Here is a 20,729-nt window from a genome sequence, read left to right on the forward strand (position 1 = left end):
ATAATGAAACATATTTATCCATTCCAAGCTCTTTTTGTCATATCCCCTTCATTTTAGCATGGCTGGCAGCAATGCTTACTCTAAGGTTCTCCCAAATGTCCCGTTATATAATTCCTTTGTTATTAGCTAGCACTAATAATGCTTTACTTCAAGTATTTGGTCTGGAATTGTCCACACAACATGTGTTCTTTAATCCACTGTGGGGAATAAGTTCTTGCTAGTTTGTTTGTTAAGTGTTGTATTAGAGATCACTGAGGAGTGGACTTGACTCTGGAATGAGTGTCAGGATTTTAGTAGAAGTATACTGCATTTGCATCAGGCTATCACCATGCTTTCACATGTGAGTGCAGTACCTTGAGGTAGTTTGAAGTAGTTGCATGAAGTGATGCATTATTTCTGCTTTAAGTGTGTCATCAAAATAAGGCAAATAGACTATATACATTGTAAGATCATACATACATCATCACATAGTTAACTTGACTTTCATTTTACAAAAAAGAAGCAACGTGACCTTCAGGGATAAAAAAAAAAAAAAAATCTGTTATGTCTTCCCCCATTGCTTATTGTCCAAGGTTTAATTGCATGTTAAAGTATATGGATAGGTATAAATCAGATTTATTTTAGAACATCTGATACCATATCCATCCAGTAAGCTATAAAATCCAGCTGTCCAAGTAAATACCCTATGTCAGGTTAATAACTTACCCTAATTTGGCTGAACCTTGATTTTTTTTTTATGTGTGCGTATGTATATATATAAAAATATACACTTACACATGCATATATATATATATTTATATAAGGCAATAACTACAGGCTCAGACTGTTTAACTGTTGCCAAGATCATTCCCTAATGTTTAAATATTGCACCGATAAAACAATAACAGAGATGTCAGCAGTATAATTAAAAAAGCAACATGATCTATGATCTATAAATAAAACTATGCAATCTCACAGCGTATACTATTGCAAATATTTCTGCATTTGTTTATATGGAGAAGGAACTGGAGTGGAAGCAATGAGATGAAAATCATGTTCTGAGTCGTCCCAGAAGGAATACCTCTGCTTGGTCAAATGGCAGCGGATTGCTTCTGGCATCCGTGGGAAGATGTCATTTGTGTCATCTCACAATGGCCTAGGCTGTTCTTTTATGCTTTACCATTATTTGTTCTCTTTTCTTCACGCTTCAGTAAATTCTGGCAGCATACCTTTTTTGGCTTGATTTTTGGAAGAGAGAGATGTGAACTAACAAATAGACCAACAATTATATTACGGGCTCATACAGACTTACAGAATAACAACTTGATACAGGATGAGCTGTTTCAGGGAGTTTGTGAGCACATATTTAGTATTCATCAGCACATTTTTAGTATTAAAAACTTGTGTTAGCAGCCTTAATACTGTTCTGCATTTTCATAAGGAAGAGTTTTTCACAGCTCTGTGCCAATTGTGCCTAGCAGTTTAAAACTGAACAGCGATACTTGCATCCAGGAAGCCAGGCTCATCTATTACTCTGCAGTCATCTCTGCATGTATGGAAGTGAAGGCTTCTGTTTTAGCAGCCCATACATTTGGTGTGTATTGCCTGCTCTTTGTATCATGAGTGTACTTTTTTTTTTTAGATTTTGACAGAATTATTTTCTGGTTGGTCCATTAGGTGATGGTCCATCTCGTCGTGCTTCTGTATCTCATCTTCGTCTTGACAAAATACCTAGAATTAGTTGTACTTCCCCAGAGGACTTACAGAGACCAGTTGGGATGGGTTCACTGGATTCTGTGCAGGGTTCTTCACTTTTGCTTTCTCACAAGACTTTAGGGTGTTCAGCAAGGACCTGGGAGTGGGCATTTGTGTCAGCATGATTTTTTGCTTTTTGGACTGGGAAAGTCAGATCTAAAATTAAAAACTGAAATCTCAAGCTTTTGTTTTTTTTAAACATCAAAACTGATTTTTTGTTCTAGAAGAAGCAGTCAGGGGTTCTACAGTCATTGCAGCTATAGAATAAACAACATGTTTTGTTTCATCTTTTCTTCCATTAATGCCACTGAAATGTCTGTATCGTGATCACTTCCAAAATTTTTTGTAACTAATCCTCAACCCTTGGATTAAGGGCTGTGTTTTTTCGCAGTAGTCCCTCTGCCCAAATTTCTTTATGCTTTCCAAAATCAGTAAATAATTATGAGTCCCTTTTTAGTGTGTTGTATGCCACATCTCTGCCTCCAGAACTGCCACTTCGGTCAATGTTACCAGAAGCTGGAATATTCTGCATTGGTGCATTGTATACGTGATGCGATGTGAATTGCAAACCAGGTATCACAGAAGGTGCCATCAAAGTAGCAGATACAGGATTTTTGACGTTTCAAGTTCCAGTTCAAATAGCGGCTTACTATTCCCCATATGAAAAGATTTTAAAATACGTTTTTGCTTTCTTTTTCTTCAGAGTTTGCAGGTTATTTTTTTCCATTTGATGGGCACCGTGAAAGTTGTTATGATTTTGCTCTGATACAGTCAGGGGAGCTAATCTGTTTGAATCTCAAAATAACATTTTTGTCCTCCAAGCACTTTCGTAGTTACGCTCAATCACTTTCTGTGAATATGTGAACAGTGATCCCACATAGCTCTTTATGGCTTTCTTGTCATAGGAGGTGAACATTTGTAACAGAATATGACATGAAAGCATATAAACTATTTCTCAATCATTATTAAGCCTGTTAGACGTAATGCTACGTGTGCTTCTTGGAAGTGTTTCTGTACCTTTCCAGAAGCTGGCTTTGACAATGTGATTTTAAAATATGCTTGCGTGTTTCTATAGTGAGTTCAGAGATACCCACTCCTGGACACATGAAAAAAATATCAAATAGATGTTTTGTTGAGGGTAAAAACTGTTTTCCAGGAGCTCTTTTTATTAAATCCTGAAAAGTTAGGTTATTAAAGCTTTAACAGTAGCCAGAGAGATACATCTTTAAAAAACAGAGAAGTTGTCCCAGTCTTTTCTGCCGTTTGAAGGCAGAATTGTATTTCAAAGGAAATACACCTCGACACTTTTTCTAGTATTCAGACATCTTCAGAGCTCGAGGTAAAACGAGCCCTGTTTCCTCCCTGCTTTCCTCATTATTGTGCTGTACCTGATACACTGCAACATATCCACTGAGTTCCAGCAACGCTGAAAATTGACATCGTTCTGAACAGCTTTTGACAATGAACTTTCTTTGCTGGATTTAAAACATGCATAAAATGCCATAGATTTTCTTTTTTGGTGGCACAGCCTTCCAGCCTCAGCCCTGCTGAACCCCTGGCACACACAGCCAGGCCCGCGTGGGCGCCGTGCCCACCCTCCCCTCTGCAGGCACTGGGCAGAGGTCTTTGCTCAGCTGGTCGCCGTCAACCTCAGGTCCCTTACAGTCTACATTTTGTTTTTATGTTTTCAGGTTTAGGAAATAGTAGTTTCCTACAGAGAATATCACGTTTCGTCCAGTATCCCCTGCCAAAAATAACTCTTGTCCTGCTTTCATTAAGACTTTTGGACATTCAGACTGCTCACAGTTCCATGTTTCACAGGAAAATTACAACCAGATACCAAAGCTCTCTCTGATGAGACAGCTGATTTCTTCCTCATAAAGCTGATCATGACAATTGCATCTGCTTTGTGTTTTGACTGTTTTTATTAAGATCTTTGTATTTTTAAAATGGAGGGTTTCCTTGATCCCTTTTCACTTTTGTTTTAAAGGTACCGGTGCTTGGGCTTTGCATCTGATGGTTGCCCTGGTTGTTCTTTCACAGAAAATGTTTGTTAGAGTAAAGGCAAATAGAGCTCGAATAAGCATTGTAACAACAAACAAAAAAAAAATTAGTTCATTTTGCAAGGTACTGCTACATAATTCTCACTTTGAAACCAGTCTGGGACTTGAAGTGGACAGGAGTAACCTCTACCAGCCCAACCTTCGCACTGGCTTTACGTTTAGATGTAGAGCTTAGGGATATGGTTTAGTGGGGACTATTAGCATTAGGTCAGAGGTTGGACTCGATGATCTTGAGGTCTCTTCCAACCTAGAAATTCTGTGATTCTGTGATTCTGGCTGTCTCTTCCTTCCTTCCATATTAGGTGGAAGACTGTGCACTCCCACTCACGGAGAAGGGAACATAATTGTTTTCCTTCACACAGATACTCTCACAAAGCATTACAAAAATGACATTAACAGCATGCTGAAATGCAGCCACACGTGGGATTTTTTATCCTGACAATGAATTATCACTCTCTGCAGCAGGAAGAAGACAATTTGCCTCCAGGTAGTGGTGAAAACCTTTAGCGAACCTTTAATAAAAGTCTTTAGAGAACCTTGAATGGCTACCTACAGCAGAGAGGATTTCTGGCTCACTTCATCTGCAAGATTGATCTCTCTAGGTGTGTGCAGACATTGTCTAAAGCTATGCAGACCTCATTTTTCATACTTCAGCAAGTGCCATGCCTTCAAGAAATGTAAAATGATAGTTCCAAAGTCAGCATTTCATCTCAAACCTCATGCTACAATACCTCAGCTGTATCTTTTGCCTTCTACCTGTATTACTTGTCATTTCAAACTGTGAATTGTGGAGGCTTCTGACGATGAGCATTGATGGAGAGTCTCTCCCCGTCTGTGCTTGGGACTGCGTTGGTTCAGTTGTTTCACCCAGTCTCTGCTGGATCCCTGAGGTTTTTTTCCAACTCAACAAAATAAAGTGTTTGTGGCAAGTGAGGGTTTGTCAAAGTAGCAGATTAGCATAAACTACCAAAATAACAAATAATGCTGCTGACAAAACAGTATGTCTTGAAAATTTATTCCATTTAAGTGCAGGAGGGTGCTTTTATTTACGGGGGGAGAGGGTTGTGGGGGCTTTTCAGCAGTAGGTGATTTGATTTCTTCTTTTTACTTACAAAGCAGTTTTCAGCATTGGAGACATTCATTTTACATTACTCAGAAGGGATGCCGATAGCTCAATAGCTGGTCTCTGAAATCTGAAAGAATCAATACTCCTAAAGTCAGAAGTCTTTTTCCTTGCCATATGGACGCTTTGACTGCTTCTCACAAATGACTCTATTTTAACTCAAACCTCACTGCAAGAGGGATATTGAGTTGCTTGAGCATGTGCAGAGAAGGGCAATGAAGCTGGTGAAGGGACCAGAAAACAAATGTTATGAGGAGTGGCTGAGGGAACTGGGGTTGTTTAGTCTGGAGAAGAGGAGGCTGAGGGGAGACCTCATCGCTCTCCACAACTACCTGAAAGGTTGCGGTGAGGAAGGTGTTGGTCTCTTTTCTTAGGTGACAAGTGATGGGATATGAGGAAACAGTCTCAAGTTGTGCCAGGGGAGGTTTAAACTAGACATTAGGAAGAATTTCTTCATGGAAAAGGTGGTCAAGCATTGGAATGGGCTGTCCATGGAAGTGGGGGAGTCCCCATGCCTGGAGGTATTAAAGAGACGTGTGGACATGGCACTAAGGGACACGGTTTAGTGCTGGGGCTCAGCAGGTCAAGTTGGTGGTGGAACTTGATGATTTTGAAGGCCTTTTCCAGCCTACTGGATTCTGTGATTCATTTTTCAAACTTACAAATTTTACCTAAGGCACTCACTGCTCTGGGTCTGTCATTCTGAGGCATGAGGAACTGCAAAGACCATCACATTTACATATTTGAGTGTTTTAGGTAAGGTTGCAGTGTGTCTGTGGCATGTATAATTCTCTCAGCCTGAGAAAGTTTCAGATCTCCCACCATTTGGGTAGTTAGAAACGATTGCTTCTGCAGGGCAGCAGGTATCACTGGGGCACCTACATGGGGAGAGGAATGTTCACCCCTCTCCATCTCTCTATGCTCTGCAGTACTTCTCTTGCTGCTTCTAAGTTGGGATGAAGCCACCAGGAGCAGGCAGGAGGTGGTGAAAATTAGTTAGGAGGTGTGAGAATGACATTGCAAGTGGGAACGACCGACACAGACTAGCAGACCACCAGAAAGCTTCATAGTGTTCATGCTGTGTGATCCTCAACTGGAGTTCCTGTAGCTATTGAGAACATCATCTATCGTTTACCTCTCCTGCAGCATCTTGAGTTACTTTTGTCTTGCAAGGCAGGATTTACTGTGGAAACCAAAGGCACATCATAAAAAACGAAAATCTGAAAACCACCCTGGCTGTTGTCTATAACTGAGGATTTTTTTTTTCCTTCTCTCCTGTGGTAGAGGTGCATCACGTAATTGTTTAACCATTTTGTCCTTTCAAATGAAGGAAACAACTGTACAGAAAAAAACAATGGGTTGAAGGTTTTAACACGATTTGAAATGTGGTTGTCCTGACCTAAAATTAAGTCTGTTATAAGAGTCTATGATATGTGGGTAGATTATGTTAGGTAATCTATATGCTATTCTTCCAGTTTGTGGGTGGCGTGCTGCAAATGAATGAATAATTTTTAAGTGGACGTGCTCCAAAAGAATTGGTGTGGCACCAAGTAGAAGCACAGTCATTATTCCTTGTGTTATCTAGAAATCCTGAACCGCTGATATAAATTTCCTTTTCCTGTTGTTTTGTTTTGCCTTGAGAAGAGCTTGGCAGATCACTTCTTAAATGATGCATCCTCCAGGGCTGTGATATGCTGATGCTCTAAGGTCTACAGTTTGTACTGGTTTATATGTGTCAGGTTTCTAAATAGAATTTATTAAGTTAGTTTCTTGCAAGGTCTTGCATTAAATGAGATCTAGTACTTGAGAACATGCATTTTCTTGGTACAGTGGTGAAAGTTTGTTAGCAGTCTTTTATAGGGCATAAACCTAAAACACGATTTTGACTTTAATTTAAAATGTGGAGTGATGCAGCTCCTGCATTTGATTGTGAAAGTTATGTTCAATTCTGTTTAAAAAAAAACGTAGTTAGTGGGAAATTGGAGGTAATGGAAGTATACATAGGATGTTTTAAGAAACTGGTGTCCCTCTGTTGTACATGGAAGAGTAGCACATCTCAGGGGTTATGTCTTGCCCAAGAAGTGACGTTGTCATCTGGAGCACTCCAGTCCTCATGGTCCTGCTGTTCCTTATGAGGGCCCACGAGGAAGTCCCACCGCTCCCGCAGTGTCCAGGCACCCACACATCCGTCTGATAAGGCTACGGGAGTGCAGCCAGGTCTCATCCTCACATGGAATTGCTATCTGATCAGGCTAAGTGCTTGTACTGAGAACAGTAATGCTGTTTTTTCTCTTTGTGGTGAAGGCACTGTGAGATCAACACATTTCCCAAAATGTTGTTGATGGATACCAGCCTTAGTCTCCGTTGTTCAAAGGCTACTGCCCTTGTCTAGATTTTTATCGGAAAAGACAATGAACAAGCTTAACGCTAAAATGCTTCCCTGAAAAAGTACCTTGTTAATTTTTCCTGGTTTTCCATTCATTCTGGTAATACTGCAGAGAGCAAAAGCAGATGCAGTAATAATGGATTGAAGGAGTCACATAGCGTGGTTTTGATAGACCAGGTTATCGTCCCGCATTGTTTAGTCAGCTGTCCAAGTTCTGATAATTGGTGCTATATGCCTATTTTGAGCTGCTATGGAAAACAAATAAGCTTTTGTTTTTCCTCTGATTTCCTTGCTTCTCCACTTTAAATTGCTTTATTTGACTACAAAAAAATTGCATTAAAAGTAGTCAGATAAGCTTTTAGGCTCATCATGCAGTTTTGCTTTGAATAAATCGATACATTAAGGCAACTGTTCTGTATTTCTGGTTGCTCCCATGGTTAAGTATGCTTTATGGTTGATTTGAAAGATATTTTAATTTGATTTTTTAAGACTCAGTAGGCTATTTTCTCTAGACTCATAGTGGGAAGAAAGGGTTAGTTCTTCTGTGTGTATTTATGTCCAGGGCTTTTCTCTGCTGAAGAGCCTAATGGATAGATGTAAAGTTCATGAAAGAATCATGACAAGACACTATAAGTAAAGCCGACATACTGCTGTGGAAGCACAGCTGCTCTCAAGGAACAGCTATGGCCTAGACTTGCAAATCATTACATGACTTTTTAGCCTCAATACCCATTTCCTCTTGATGACAGTAAAATGTAGTGTGCTTTCTTTAATGGGCACTTGACTATCTGTAGTGCTCCTGAACTATGTGCACAACTACTCAATGAAATGCTTATTGACAAATCAGATTAGATCAGCATAAACAGTGATACTGTCACCACTGTATGTCCACCATAACATCTCAAAAGTTGAAAGCATTCTCCAAGAGGGAGCATCTATAACCCATATTATTTCCTGGAATCATCACAGAACCACAGAATTGCGGAATGGTGGAGGCTAGAAGGGGCATCGGGATGTCATCTTGTCCAACCCACCTGCTTAAGCAGGGACACCTGGAGGAGATTACCCACATGACTTTTGAATATCTTCGAAGATGATGACTCCACCACCTCTCTGGGCAAACAGCTTTAGTGCTTAGGTAGCCTCACAGTAAAAAAATGTTCCTTGCATCATCTTTGTGGCCCTTCACTGGATTCTCTCCAGTGTGTCCATGCCTCTCTTGTACTGGTGGGCCCAGAAATGCAAAATACTCCAGGTGTAGCCTCATCAGTGCTGAGTAGAGAGGAAGGATGACTTACCTCAATCTACTGACAATACATTGACTAATGCAGCCGAGAATACCATTAAGCTTTCTTTGTCACAAGGACACGTTGATGGCTCATACCCAACTTGGTGTCCGCCAGGACCCCCAGGTCCTTTGCTACAAATCTGCTTTCCAGCTGGATGCCCACCCAGCACACACAGGTGCCTGGGCTTGTTCCTTCCTAAGTGCACAACTTCTCAGTTCTTACTAGTTTTCACAAGTTCCTACCAGCATGTCATGGTCCCTCAGAGTGGCAGCACAACCCTTGGGTGTATCAGCCACTCCTTCCAGGCTCTCATCATTTCTGAAGAGCTGAGAGAGCAGACACCAACTGATAACTTCAGTTCTCTGTATAATTTATGTTGTTACAGATGAGAAAATATCTAGGTTGTGGAATTCCTGTGTGAATTTACAAATCAATTTTGCTAATCAGTTAAGTTGCTTCAAGGAAGGAGACTGTATTCCTCTCAAGATAATATGCCAAAGGACGAAAATATTTTTGTTGTGTGTAGTCACTTCTAACCAACATTATGTATTACTTTTATTTTGATGTCTATCAGGATGCAGGAAGTCAACAAATAGGCTTTTTGCTTGGAAGCTGTGGAGTTACTGTGGCCTTGACTAGTGATGCATGCCATAAAGGACTGCCTAAGAGCCCCACAGGGGAGATACCACAGTTTAAAGGTAAGGTGAGCCTTGGTTATGGTGGATTTCACACACATAATTTACCATGACACTAGTCGTAGTATTTGTTTACTTGTAGTGGGTAAGATTAAATGTTAGATTCAACTGAGGTGGCTCAAACCCTGACAGAACAGGTGCCTCAGGCAGCCATGGCTGTCAGGATGCTGTTGCCCCAGCTGTGTATTCATGGGTGACTGTTAGACATTGCTGCTCCCCACTTCCAGCTGCCAAAGGGTGCAATCTGCTTCACAGCCAGCTCAGCTGGGCTACTGAAGTTGTCTTCACTTGCAAACTGTGTTAAGCCAACAGATTTTGGCCTTCAGATGATTCAGTCCTATAGCTAAGAGGTATAGGACTGAATACTAAGAGGAAAGAGGACGGTAACCTCTGATAGGAGTGTGGTAATGAACTATTTGGGTCAATAACAGCTTAAACTGCATTTCTTTAGGGATTGGCTGAGAAGGCCTCACTACTTGATAGCTGTGTTCACAAGGTAGTTTTGGAAAATCTTTTTTCTCACGCTACGCTGAGGTTTAGAAGCAGCAATGTTTAGATGATGGTGACACAGGCATTTGGGAAAAAAACTTTGGCAGAGAAGAATTTCGTTGTGTCTTATCCGGCAGAAGCTCAACAAAAGCTTTCTTTTCTTTGTCACTGTATCTCAGGCTGGCCAAAGCTGCTGTGGTTTGTCACTGAGTCTAAACATCTCTCCAAGCCTCCTCGTGACTGGTTCCCACATATCAAGGATGCAAACAATGACACTGCTTACATTGAGGTGAGTTAATAAAGATGCATCTTCTCTTTGAATCATTGCATGTGGCACTTCTGGATTAGGTAAACATAATTATTCATTTGCTGCTCACAGAAGCAAAGAACATCCTGTTTTAGCTTATTAATAAGTAATATTTTCTAATAATTATACTGTATATTGATTTCAGAAAAATTAATGGAATGTTAAATTGTATTTTGGGGGTTTCTAACATTGATGGTTTTATGTCATCTACATTGCTGCTGTAATATTATATTAAATTTGCCTTGACCAACCTAGGTCTCATTTACAGTGTGGGCTTGCCCACTAGCCTTGAGATGGATAGACAGCAAGTTTGACAATGAAGCTTCCGTTCTCATATCACAGCCTTTAGACCCTTTGAAAGAGAAGGAACTTCTTGTTCAAAAGCTTGTCTGTCACTTACTGCTTTGTGAGTCACACTACCCCCAAAAGACCAGCATCAGGAAGGGAAAATTAGCAATGCTGTTAAGTTTAATTTTTCTCTTTTATTATTTTTCCTTTTTTTTTTTCTCCAACTTCTATGTAGACACAAATGCCTTGAATTCAGTGATGGTAGTACTGAATTTAAATGATTATTCAAAGGGAAAAAGTTCAAGTGAATGGAGCAAAGATATTTCCTGTATTTGCACAGTCAGAACACTGGGCTAGAGAACAGAAATAACTCCATTTTCAATCTTGCTGATTATCTTCATCATGGAGAAAGATAAATGTTTAATTTACTTTAATTGCCACTGATAGTTTTCAAACTCTTGCATAAAATTGCAAAAATTACCATGATCATCAGCAGTGATCTCCTACCGCTTTTTTATTCTATTTTCTCATGACTCTCATATTCTTGCAGTCAAAGAGCTTGTGTCTTTCAGGGTGTATTCATACAGATTATCATAACAGCACCCAGCAGTGGTTCTACAATCAGCTCATCCCATGCCTTACATGACACAGAATGGAGAAGTTCAGATTTACTAGCTGACCTATAAAATCTAACATGAACACTGAGCAGACTGAGATAGGTTATTCTCTGCTAAATCTAGCCAGCCCTTTAGTTGTTAACATGGTCAGAATTCTTAGAATTATTTTTTCCACAATGCCAGTATTCAAACAAGAGATGTACTTCTGTTATTGAGCCTGAGAAGCTTCAGCCAGGAAGGGACATCCCATCTTAAAAAAGCTTCCCAATCTTCTCAGTACTGCTGCCTTTTTAAAATAGTAATTGAACGTGTCCAGCATTCACCTGCATAGGAAACACTGTAAACTATTAAATAATGGAAATAGGGCATCCATTACATTTGGGCTTTCTCTGTTTGATTCTCTGTAGTACAAAACATGTAAAGATGGAAGTGTGCTTGGGGTGACTGTGACAAGGATTGCGCTGCTGACGCACTGCCAAGCTCTGACCCAGGCATGTGGATACACAGAAGGTATGGAGTACACTTCCCTTGTTACATCCTTAAAATCAAGTGTGAATTTTTGTGTGAATTTGTTTCTCACCTTGTGCTTCTGTCTTATGTTTTACATAGATCTGTGTTAAAAGCTTCTAGATTAAAAAATAGTGTTTTTTTTTTTTCACCGATTTTCGAAAAAACACTTTTAAAATATCTTTCTAAGAGGTACCAAAGAGAAGACAAATAATGTCCTAGCCAAAACAAATCCTGCACTGGAGACTTACTATGAAAGTTAAGCTTTGAGGTCATCAGTCATGTTACACTGAAGCTTACTCTATTTCCTTCCTTTGAGTGGGTTTGCCTTGAGTCAATGCCATGTTCTAAAAAGTAAACTCTGTTTTGTTTTCATTGGACAGCTGAAACAATTGTGAATGTATTAGATTTCAAGAAGGATGTTGGTTTATGGCATGGGATTCTTACAGTAAGTATGGTTTTTATTTTGTGTGAATATTTGAAAATAAACTAACCTAATATGCTTATTACTATCACAAACTGAGATGTCCTACAGTTTCTTCTAATATATTTTTTCTGCTTGGAAAGCAAAAAATGTATGACTTAAACCCACAATCCTCTGCTATTGCTCTTCCCCTGAATGAGCACAGTGAAGATGTCAGAGTTTTTATTCCTCATATCAAGTACTCTGGAACCATTTGTACTACCTCATCCTGATCTTACAGGTGCATGTTTTTGAGATCAGACTTTGTAGGAGAAACAAATGAAAAGCATTAGTACTTGCCTATGGAAGAACACAGTCCCATGGCATATAGCTATGCCATGGGACTAGCTTCCTGTCAAAACTTCCACCATCAAGTGCTTTGGCTAACAGTAAAGCATTTCTGATACTTTAAGTTGCATAAATTGTCTCCTTGCTGTTTGATTGTCTTCGTCAATTGACATAGGAGACAATTTCTGCTCTAAAAACTGCTTCCAAAGGTTCTGCTGCAGTTGATATAAGACAGAATGCTATCTGCTGATTAAGAACAGTAACAAGTTTTGAAGGGTCACTGTATGGGAGTCCCAGGATGTACAGGTCATACATGCTATGTTTCCCAGGGATCTGATACACTTCTCCCATTCAATGTTAAACCGCGTCTAGCATCAATAAAAACACTTCTAAAGAAGGAGCAGCCTATAAGTCTTAATGTCCATAAATATCTCATGGTAAAAAACTTTTATCGTTGATGTTGAAAGCCAGCATCTAATAGCGCTTTTTATGCCTTCCTTTGCCATTAACCTTCCTATGAGGTTCATTTTTTTTTCTTGACTTGCTCGTAAGTATTTTTCCTGTACCTAAACTTATGGCAGACTAAATGGAGAACTATCATTTGTGGCTCTACAACCATTTGGACGACTAACCCAGTGGGACACTTACCTGTGTCAGGAACAATTTTCTTAAACCTAAACTTAAAAAACTTAAAACTTAAACCTAAATACACCATTTGTTATTTAACCCAAGCTGCTTTGTTGCTATCAGGAGATGCTTCTGAATGGTAACAGAAGCAATACAGCACCTCATTTGCAGGCTGTTTTGCTTAGTAGTAACCCTTGAGAAATTGCTAAAGCAATTGACTGCCTGAGACTAGGAGATCTGTTTGCTGTCATTGGCTTCCCTCAGCTTCTTTTTTCTAAAAATCCTGCAACTTCTCATAACCTTGTTGAAAACACTTGAATTGACCTTCCTGAAGCAGGATTATAAAAAAAAAAAGTTCATTCTATAAAATAAATCAGTCCCTGCTTAACCTATGACTCCAGTTTCTCTGTCTATTCTCTTTTCAATATATTTTTTTTTACCACTACCATTAGCCACTAGCATTTTTTCAGTCTTCACAGAGATGGACTTTTTTAGGCAGATATATTGAGAAAAGAGTCTTCGTATGTACTGAAGTGTAGCAGGCCTGGGGGTAATACTAACCTACGCAGCAAACATGCAGGCATCGTTCATCCAGCAGATGCACATCTTTTTTAACGCTTTCTGTTATTTTTCCATTTAAAGTGAATTGCTTAAGAAGAAAACCTGTTTTATTTTTTTTCAGTAGTGCTGAAGTCTAAATCCATAATCATTAATTAGAACATTAGAAAATGGTGATTCCATTTCATCTTAATGTAGATACCTAAACAGGGATAGATAAATGCTAGCACTAACAATAAAACAAGCATAGAGAGACTATCGTAGATACCCCTGTCCATAAAGCAATATAAATAATTCCCATTATTGTTGTATAAATCCCATTTATCTTATTTAATTTCAGAGTGTCATGAACATGATGCATGTTATAAGTATTCCATATTCCTTAATGAAAGTGAATCCACTGTCATGGATACAAAAAGTCTGTCAATACAAAGGTAAGGAACAAGACCATTTGAAAGTATGCTTGCAAGTCAAAATCAAAAGAACAAATTGTTGATACAGCTATATAGCTTTCACATGGTGCATTAGTAATCTTCCCATTCTTATTGCAGCAAAAGTTGCCTGTGTAAAATCTAGAGACATGCACTGGGCACTGGTGGCACATCGAGATCAAAGAGACATCAACCTTTCCTCTCTGCGTATGCTAATAGTGGCTGATGGTGCAAACCCATGTAAGTAATCCTTCTGCAGTCCAGCAGAGAATAAGCAGTGTTTGCTGTCTTGCATCTAAAGTTTCAATCTTCAACCATCTTAGCTAAAATATTTAACAAAGTATAAGGTTTGTCTACTGCAAACTATTTGATATTTATGGAAACGGTAATTAATTTTGGATTTTTAAATATATTTTTCTTTAGCTAATCCTGAAGCAAACTTGATATTTCACATAACGTAAGTTGCAGTAAATCCAGTTTTGTTTAACATGACAGCCATGTATAAAAAGTGAAGTAAATAGACTTAAGCTATAGAAAGGATGAGAACATTTCTTCTGAATGATGCAGAATGCAGATGCAGATTTCACATGCAGAATTAACTGAGAATTTTGGGGGAATGCTTACACTACTGTAGAGAACCACATCTGGATCACTTCATGACAATTAGTTTTCTAAATTGTTTCCCTGCCTTGTTTAAGATACCATGATACTAAAATTCTTTGAGTTTCTGAATTAAATCTTTAATATGCCTCATCCTAAAAAGGAAATCCACATTATAAATCTAGCATTAATGGCTTTTCTACATAAACATAGTGAAAGGACTTCATGCTCAAAAATTAATCTTTATATACTGTATGTGTATACAAATGTACACACATATATACATGTATAGTTGTATCAGGTATGACTTATTTCCTAGTGAGTCTTTCCTATTATTTCCCTCCTGAAAACCCTATATATTCAATAGTAAGTTTTCAATTTGAATAGTGTCACTTCAGAAATCAGATTATTTTTCTCCTCTAATTTTTCTTTTCTTACCCCAGGGTCTATTTCTTCCTGTGATGCATTTCTCAATGTCTTCCAAAGTAAAGGTCTAAGACAGGAGGTCATTTGTCCCTGTGCGAGTTCACCGGAAGCTCTCACTGTGGCTATTCGAAGGTACTGTGCTACACTACTTAAAACAGACCCACTGTACGTTATATGTGGTAATTTAAAAGAAATGCAAAATATATTCAAGCTTGAATCTCCCAACTTAATTCCTGAATTACAATTTTTCTTTTTTGTCGCGTCCAAAGCTGTCATACAAGAATTTGTAGAGTAATAAATTAACTTCCTAGTTAACACCTAAGTAAAGAGCACTTTACAACATAGTTCCCATTCCTGTAATTTCATCTGGTTTTAAATAGGCTGAAATGCAAAAGCTACTTCTATAAAAAGAAATGGAAAAATGTCACCATAAAATTAGGTAAAATGTTGGAATTTAAATGGAATTGCTATTTAGGAAAATCATGCTTTAAACTAGACAGTTTAAAGAGAATTATGGCGTTCTGCAGGTTGTTTTTGGCTAACTGGTGCTTTTTAACCATTTGTATACTCTCAGTAATCATCTGGAAATGCCCTTTGAGTATGTGGGATTTGTGTGTAGGAATAAAATTGATAAATTCTAATAAATTTATTAAGCCTTATATACAGGACTGTTCTTATGAAGCAATCATGAGTCTTGAGGCGTTGTAGCACATAGTAAATAGCATAACTTGTCTGTTTTGGCAGAATTTTCAGAAGCTGTACCTTGAACAGTAGACACTTTGTTTTTAAGTTCAGATTTCTACAGCCACTTAAATTTTTTTTTCACGTTGAAACATGACTGTAAAGGACTCTAATAGTATTAAGTAAAATACTTCCTGCAGAAAAGTTTAAAATACACTGAACAAGTAAAATTCAACTAGATTTTCAATTAGCTTTCCAATAAAATATCACAGGGAGAAATACACAATGCAAATGCGGTTGTATTTCAGGCACTATGTTATTAAGTTAAAATGTCTGAAAGCTGACCATCAGTGATGTATCCTGTCCAGATTAGTCTTCTTTCTGTAAACTGCATTATCTCAAAGAGTTCTTCATACCTTTGAGGCTCATTCACAGAATTATCCCAAGAAGTAAGCTGTTTTTCTCATGTGTGCTGTAGGCTGTGCAGACTTTCACTCCCTCTGACCTTCAAATTAACTCTTTCTGTGCAGAGGGGGGAGGTGGATGGATAGCTTACATTGTTCAAGCTGAACTCTGATTAATGGGAGAGAGTTTTAATTTCCTGTATTAGCTCTGGAAAATCTGCCCCAGCTCTCAGGTTTGAAGTGGGAGAACTTACTGCATCTCAGTGTGCAGTGGCTGGCTTGCCCTTTCTAGACTTAAACTCTATGCTTATAACCATCTGAAGCACTAGAGATTCATTTTCAAATTAACTAGCATTGAGAGCTTACATAAAAAAAATATTATTAGCACATAAAATAGCTGATAATTCAGAAGAAAAAAAAAAAAAGCATCATTATCTTCAATGCCTCACTGTGTAATTACAGAGACGTTCTTATTGCAGCAAATGTTATTGAACACATATCTGCTTTTTTGAAGTCTGTGTAAGGTAGGGTAATACCAGCTAACTTGGGAGCTTTAGTATTTTTCATTTTATTCAAGCCATCCCCAGCAACAGTAAAGTCATTATCATACAAGTTCCAAAGAGTTACAGCTGAAATATATGTTAAAATGACTCCCTACAGAGCACAGATCCAGAGAACTCCCTGTTAATACTCAGACTCTTTCAAAATGTAAGGTCTATTTTTACAGCTCTTCCTGCAAGGAAGTGTAACAAAACTAGTTTTATGTTGAAATATTCTTATAGTTTAGAGAAAAGACAGTCAATACTAGACTAATGGGTAGTTTAACCTTAGAGGTGAATCCTAAGACCTAATATTTAAAGGAATGTCTCATGCAAATAATTCTTTATGGTATTTCCTTTTGGTTTACTGCATATGAGTCTGAACCCACTTATATAAGGGAGTGCAAAAGTTTAAGTACAGATCTGTTCCCATTTAAGCAAATGACAAAAAGTAGTGGTAGAGTAGATTGTATCTCTAAATGGTAACTGTTCTCAAAATGCTCTACAGCTCCTCAGCACAAACAAATCAGCTTTGAAGTAGATAAGCGTTGTCCGTATTGCATGGCTGAGGAAACTAAAGGGATAGGTTTGTCTGTTTTATGCTAAATTTAGTTAGCATATGAAGTAGGTGGAATTATACCTTTGTTTAGTTGCTCCCATCTTAATCAAAAATTTATTTTTATTTTTATCTAATAGGTAGTCTTATAGAATACCAAATTCATCATGGGAAATCTTGAATGTGTAAATAAAATTTTAAATGTTACCTTAAAAAAAAAAAAAAAGAGAGAATTAGGTTAGAATGGGTTTGTTTGTATCTCATTTTCTTTCTAAGTGATTTCTCTCCTTGTGCTTGGCAGAGATACTTCTATTAGGGATGTACCCACGTGGATGTCTTGGGCAGGACAAAATAAGATCCGATATATTGCAGGATTGTGGCTCACAAGATGCTTCCTAAGAAGCTGCTTGGGTGCAGCTGTGCTGCCAGGCTGCCTGTGTCCCCACCTCACTCCTGCACCTTGTTCCTCTCCATTCCCTTTGGTGTCAGCTAACTTGTGGCCTCCTAGAGGAGACTCCAGCACAGTCACCTGGTGACTGTCTGAGAGATCCACCTCAGACTACCAGCATACCAGAAGTAGTATGAAATTACAGTTCTGAAATGCCTATCCTGTGCTTCTTGTTAACCTGGGCAAAGCTGTTGCCTTGACCAGGTAACCGCCATGTGCCGCTCTACTGAACAGACCCAAAAACAATCCTAACTGGCCTCGTGCCTCCCATTTCTTTTCCCTTGCACACGCTGTCTATGTAGCTGGTGTCTTTCAAAGCTGTGCCCACTCTTATTTTATTTTTTTTAGCAGTTTTTAGATGTAACAAGTAACTCAAGAAAATGTATATGAGGAAAGTACAGGTGGTCTCTTCTCTCAGAAGGCTGTGAGCAGCTGTGTTTGCCTGTAGGAGACCAGCACTCTCTTCATGTTTACGATGTTCTGAGCAATAAAATGTGTGTTTTGGGGAGCAAGGGTGAGAGGAAGCTGATCAATTAATGTGGCTGAAAGTTCCTTTTACATGATAGGAATGTTATTTATCACAGCTGCTTGTTTACTAGCGCCATTTGTTATGCTCTAATGCATTTTCTAGTGTGCCCACATCCTTCTATGTTGACAATGTCACTTGAGAATTATGCCTTGTAAAAAGTATTAATGGAAATTTATAATGCCGATCACTGCAAGGTTTATGTGGCTTAGCATGGGCTAAGGCCCATCTAATATTTCAAGCACTGTACAGGAAAATGTCATATAAAAGGACATTATCTGTGAAGAAACAGTTGTACTAGGATGGACTAGTTAGGAAAAATGCACAATCTTGAAGTGAATATTGGCTGGTTTATGGATCTTGAAGACAGCTGGAATCTGGCTGCTCTATACAGACGCATTATCTATACCCAAATCAGCATCATGTTAGTTTGGCATTTTAAAATGCAGGACAGTGTAAGAATCTTTCCAGACATGAGAAGTCTTGACATATTCTTCTGACTTAATAGCTTGTGTAGGTCAACATTTGTTTGCTCAAGCCAGACTCTATATATGTATCAATAAATGTATTCACTGATACAGCATGGGGTTTTATCTCAAAACAAGTTGACAGACTGATGCTGTGAAATTGTAAAGAATATTGGGAGTGAATTTGAGCAAACTGAGGTGTTACAAAGTGGCTGCATGCACAACATTTTGACCATGACTGATGAAAGTGTAATTTGTTTTAATTTTCATTGTGTAAGTTAAAATAGGAATAATTAAATTATATGCACTAAAATAGAAGTGGTGGAGTCTGTGCGGCTTCTATGGATATTTGGCAGTGAATCTATTAAAACCTTGTTTCTTCTGGTCAGTAATTTTAAGTGCTTAAATATCTTGAGTGGAAAATCTCATCTGTGATTTAAGCACAGGTAATAAAGATTTAATCTTGGTAATGTTACCAGCTTTTACTCTGACCGTTGAACTTGGTTTCCTAATTCTAGGTTGTCCCTAAGAACATAAAGAGACTTTCTCAAGTTATTTACTAATCATTTCTGAATATTTAGAATGCAGTTTCCCTCCACATCATTTACACTCCCTTTCAGTATTTTTAAAATAAGGCAAAAGCCCTTTACTTAGGCAACCAAGCAGTCTTTATAAATCTATCTGAAAATCAAATACAAGCTGTTTTATGTAAACATTAAGTGTTACTTTCATCTCTGCAACACCATATATGTGGGTGACTACTGAATGGGAGAGTTGGCAGACATAATTACTCAGAAATGACTGAAAATGAGATTCTGTCAGATCTGCTAGGAAAAAAAAAATGAAATTTTAAACTCTCAAATAGAGGGGTATTTGCAATATTAGTTCATTAAGTAAATGCTTACATCTGCCTGATAGTGCAGTGATGTTATAAACCATGGTTTCAGGCCAACAGATGACAGCAATCAGCCACCAGGCAGAGGAGTTCTGTCCATGCATGGTCTCACTTATGGAGTGATTCGAGTGGACTCTGAAGAAAAGCTGTCTGTTTTGACTGTCCAGGACGTTGGCTTGGTCATGCCAGGAGGTAAGGATTGAAAGAAGTTCCTTTGAAACTTGCTATAAATCAGTTAATCAATTTAATTCATTTTCTCTAGAAAGTCATAGAAAGTTTTAGGATTGGACTATGCATAGTTGAAAAAATATTAGTCTAAAAGCATTACCTTACAAAACTTTATGGTTTGGAAACCAAGATTTCTTCTCTATATTTACTCCAGTGTCCCTCTTTACTTTCATTAGTGGCATGTTTTAAACAACCCCCCAACACATCAGAACGTCAATTCTTTAACTGTGTATGGAAATTAAGAAAGCTGGAATCTTTTGTCTGGAGCCTATAAGTCTGCCCCAAGTGAAACTCTGTGCTTAAAGTTTATATAACCTATGCTAAGGATCAACAATATTGTTATCTGCAGGCTTGCAGAATGTTTTTCCAAAAATACTGCGCTATCACCCAGTCATCAGAAAGAGGAGGCATGGCTGAACAGTTCATGTTGATAGATTCAGACTGAAGCCAGTGCTTCTAACGATGAAGATAAGATTTTTCATAAGAGCTATATTTTAAGTGATATGTTATGGAGACTAGAGAAGGGTAGTACTGTAGTTTTTCGTAACAGAGTATTTGTTAGGCACCAAATACAGCATAAATTATGCATCTTATAAAATTTCAGTTGAGCAACTTAAATAAAGGAAGATAGGATTGATTGTTGTCTAAGAGTGATCATATAAAATATTATTATAGATGTACCATCTTGCATGTCATACTATATTCTGATAGTTTTGAAGAAAGTATGCGCTCCTGTTTGTCCTTGGAGTGAGAAAAAGGTCATTCAAGATTCTTTACACTTGTACTTCTAAGAGAAGCTGCTGATTCATTTCTGGTGTTCCTTGTTCATCATATCCTCGGGCCCCAACTGCAAAGTTTACACTTGCTGGACTCCTACTCCAGGAATTGAAACTGAAGCAGCATACCTGATTTTTATTCATATGGCGCACACACAAAACGTTTCTTTCTCAGATCAGTGCTTTCTAACCCCTCCTGTTTGGCTCCTACTGTCTCCACAGTCCTGTAAGGCTGGTGAGAGGGAGTCTGAGCTCTGATAAATTCTTAGCAAAACAACTGTATTAGTCTGCTAGAATGTCTTGATCTTCCATATGGTG

General features: G+C 38.3%; 1 protein-coding gene across 8 annotated transcripts in view; it reads left to right on the forward strand.

The window, feature by feature from the left end:
- DIP2C (disco interacting protein 2 homolog C) overlaps nucleotides 1-20,729 on the forward strand; it is a 311,738-nt gene that overhangs the window by 220,241 nt on the left and 70,768 nt on the right. For all 8 annotated transcript variants that reach the window (XM_027450454.3, XM_027450457.3, XM_027450456.3 and 5 more), the window contains 8 exons: nucleotides 9,170-9,293; nucleotides 9,959-10,068; nucleotides 11,399-11,501; nucleotides 11,882-11,946; nucleotides 13,775-13,868; nucleotides 13,986-14,105; nucleotides 14,909-15,023; nucleotides 19,460-19,599. In XM_027450454.3, the coding sequence (XP_027306255.3) occupies nucleotides 9,170-9,293; nucleotides 9,959-10,068; nucleotides 11,399-11,501; nucleotides 11,882-11,946; nucleotides 13,775-13,868; nucleotides 13,986-14,105; nucleotides 14,909-15,023; nucleotides 19,460-19,599 (871 nt within the window). The remainder of the gene's footprint in view (nucleotides 1-9,169; nucleotides 9,294-9,958; nucleotides 10,069-11,398; nucleotides 11,502-11,881; nucleotides 11,947-13,774; nucleotides 13,869-13,985; nucleotides 14,106-14,908; nucleotides 15,024-19,459; nucleotides 19,600-20,729) is intronic.

Source organism: Anas platyrhynchos, chromosome 2, assembly GCF_047663525.1.
Source record: "Anas platyrhynchos isolate ZD024472 breed Pekin duck chromosome 2, IASCAAS_PekinDuck_T2T, whole genome shotgun sequence".
In the NCBI taxonomy this organism is placed as follows: domain Eukaryota; kingdom Metazoa; phylum Chordata; class Aves; order Anseriformes; family Anatidae; genus Anas; species Anas platyrhynchos.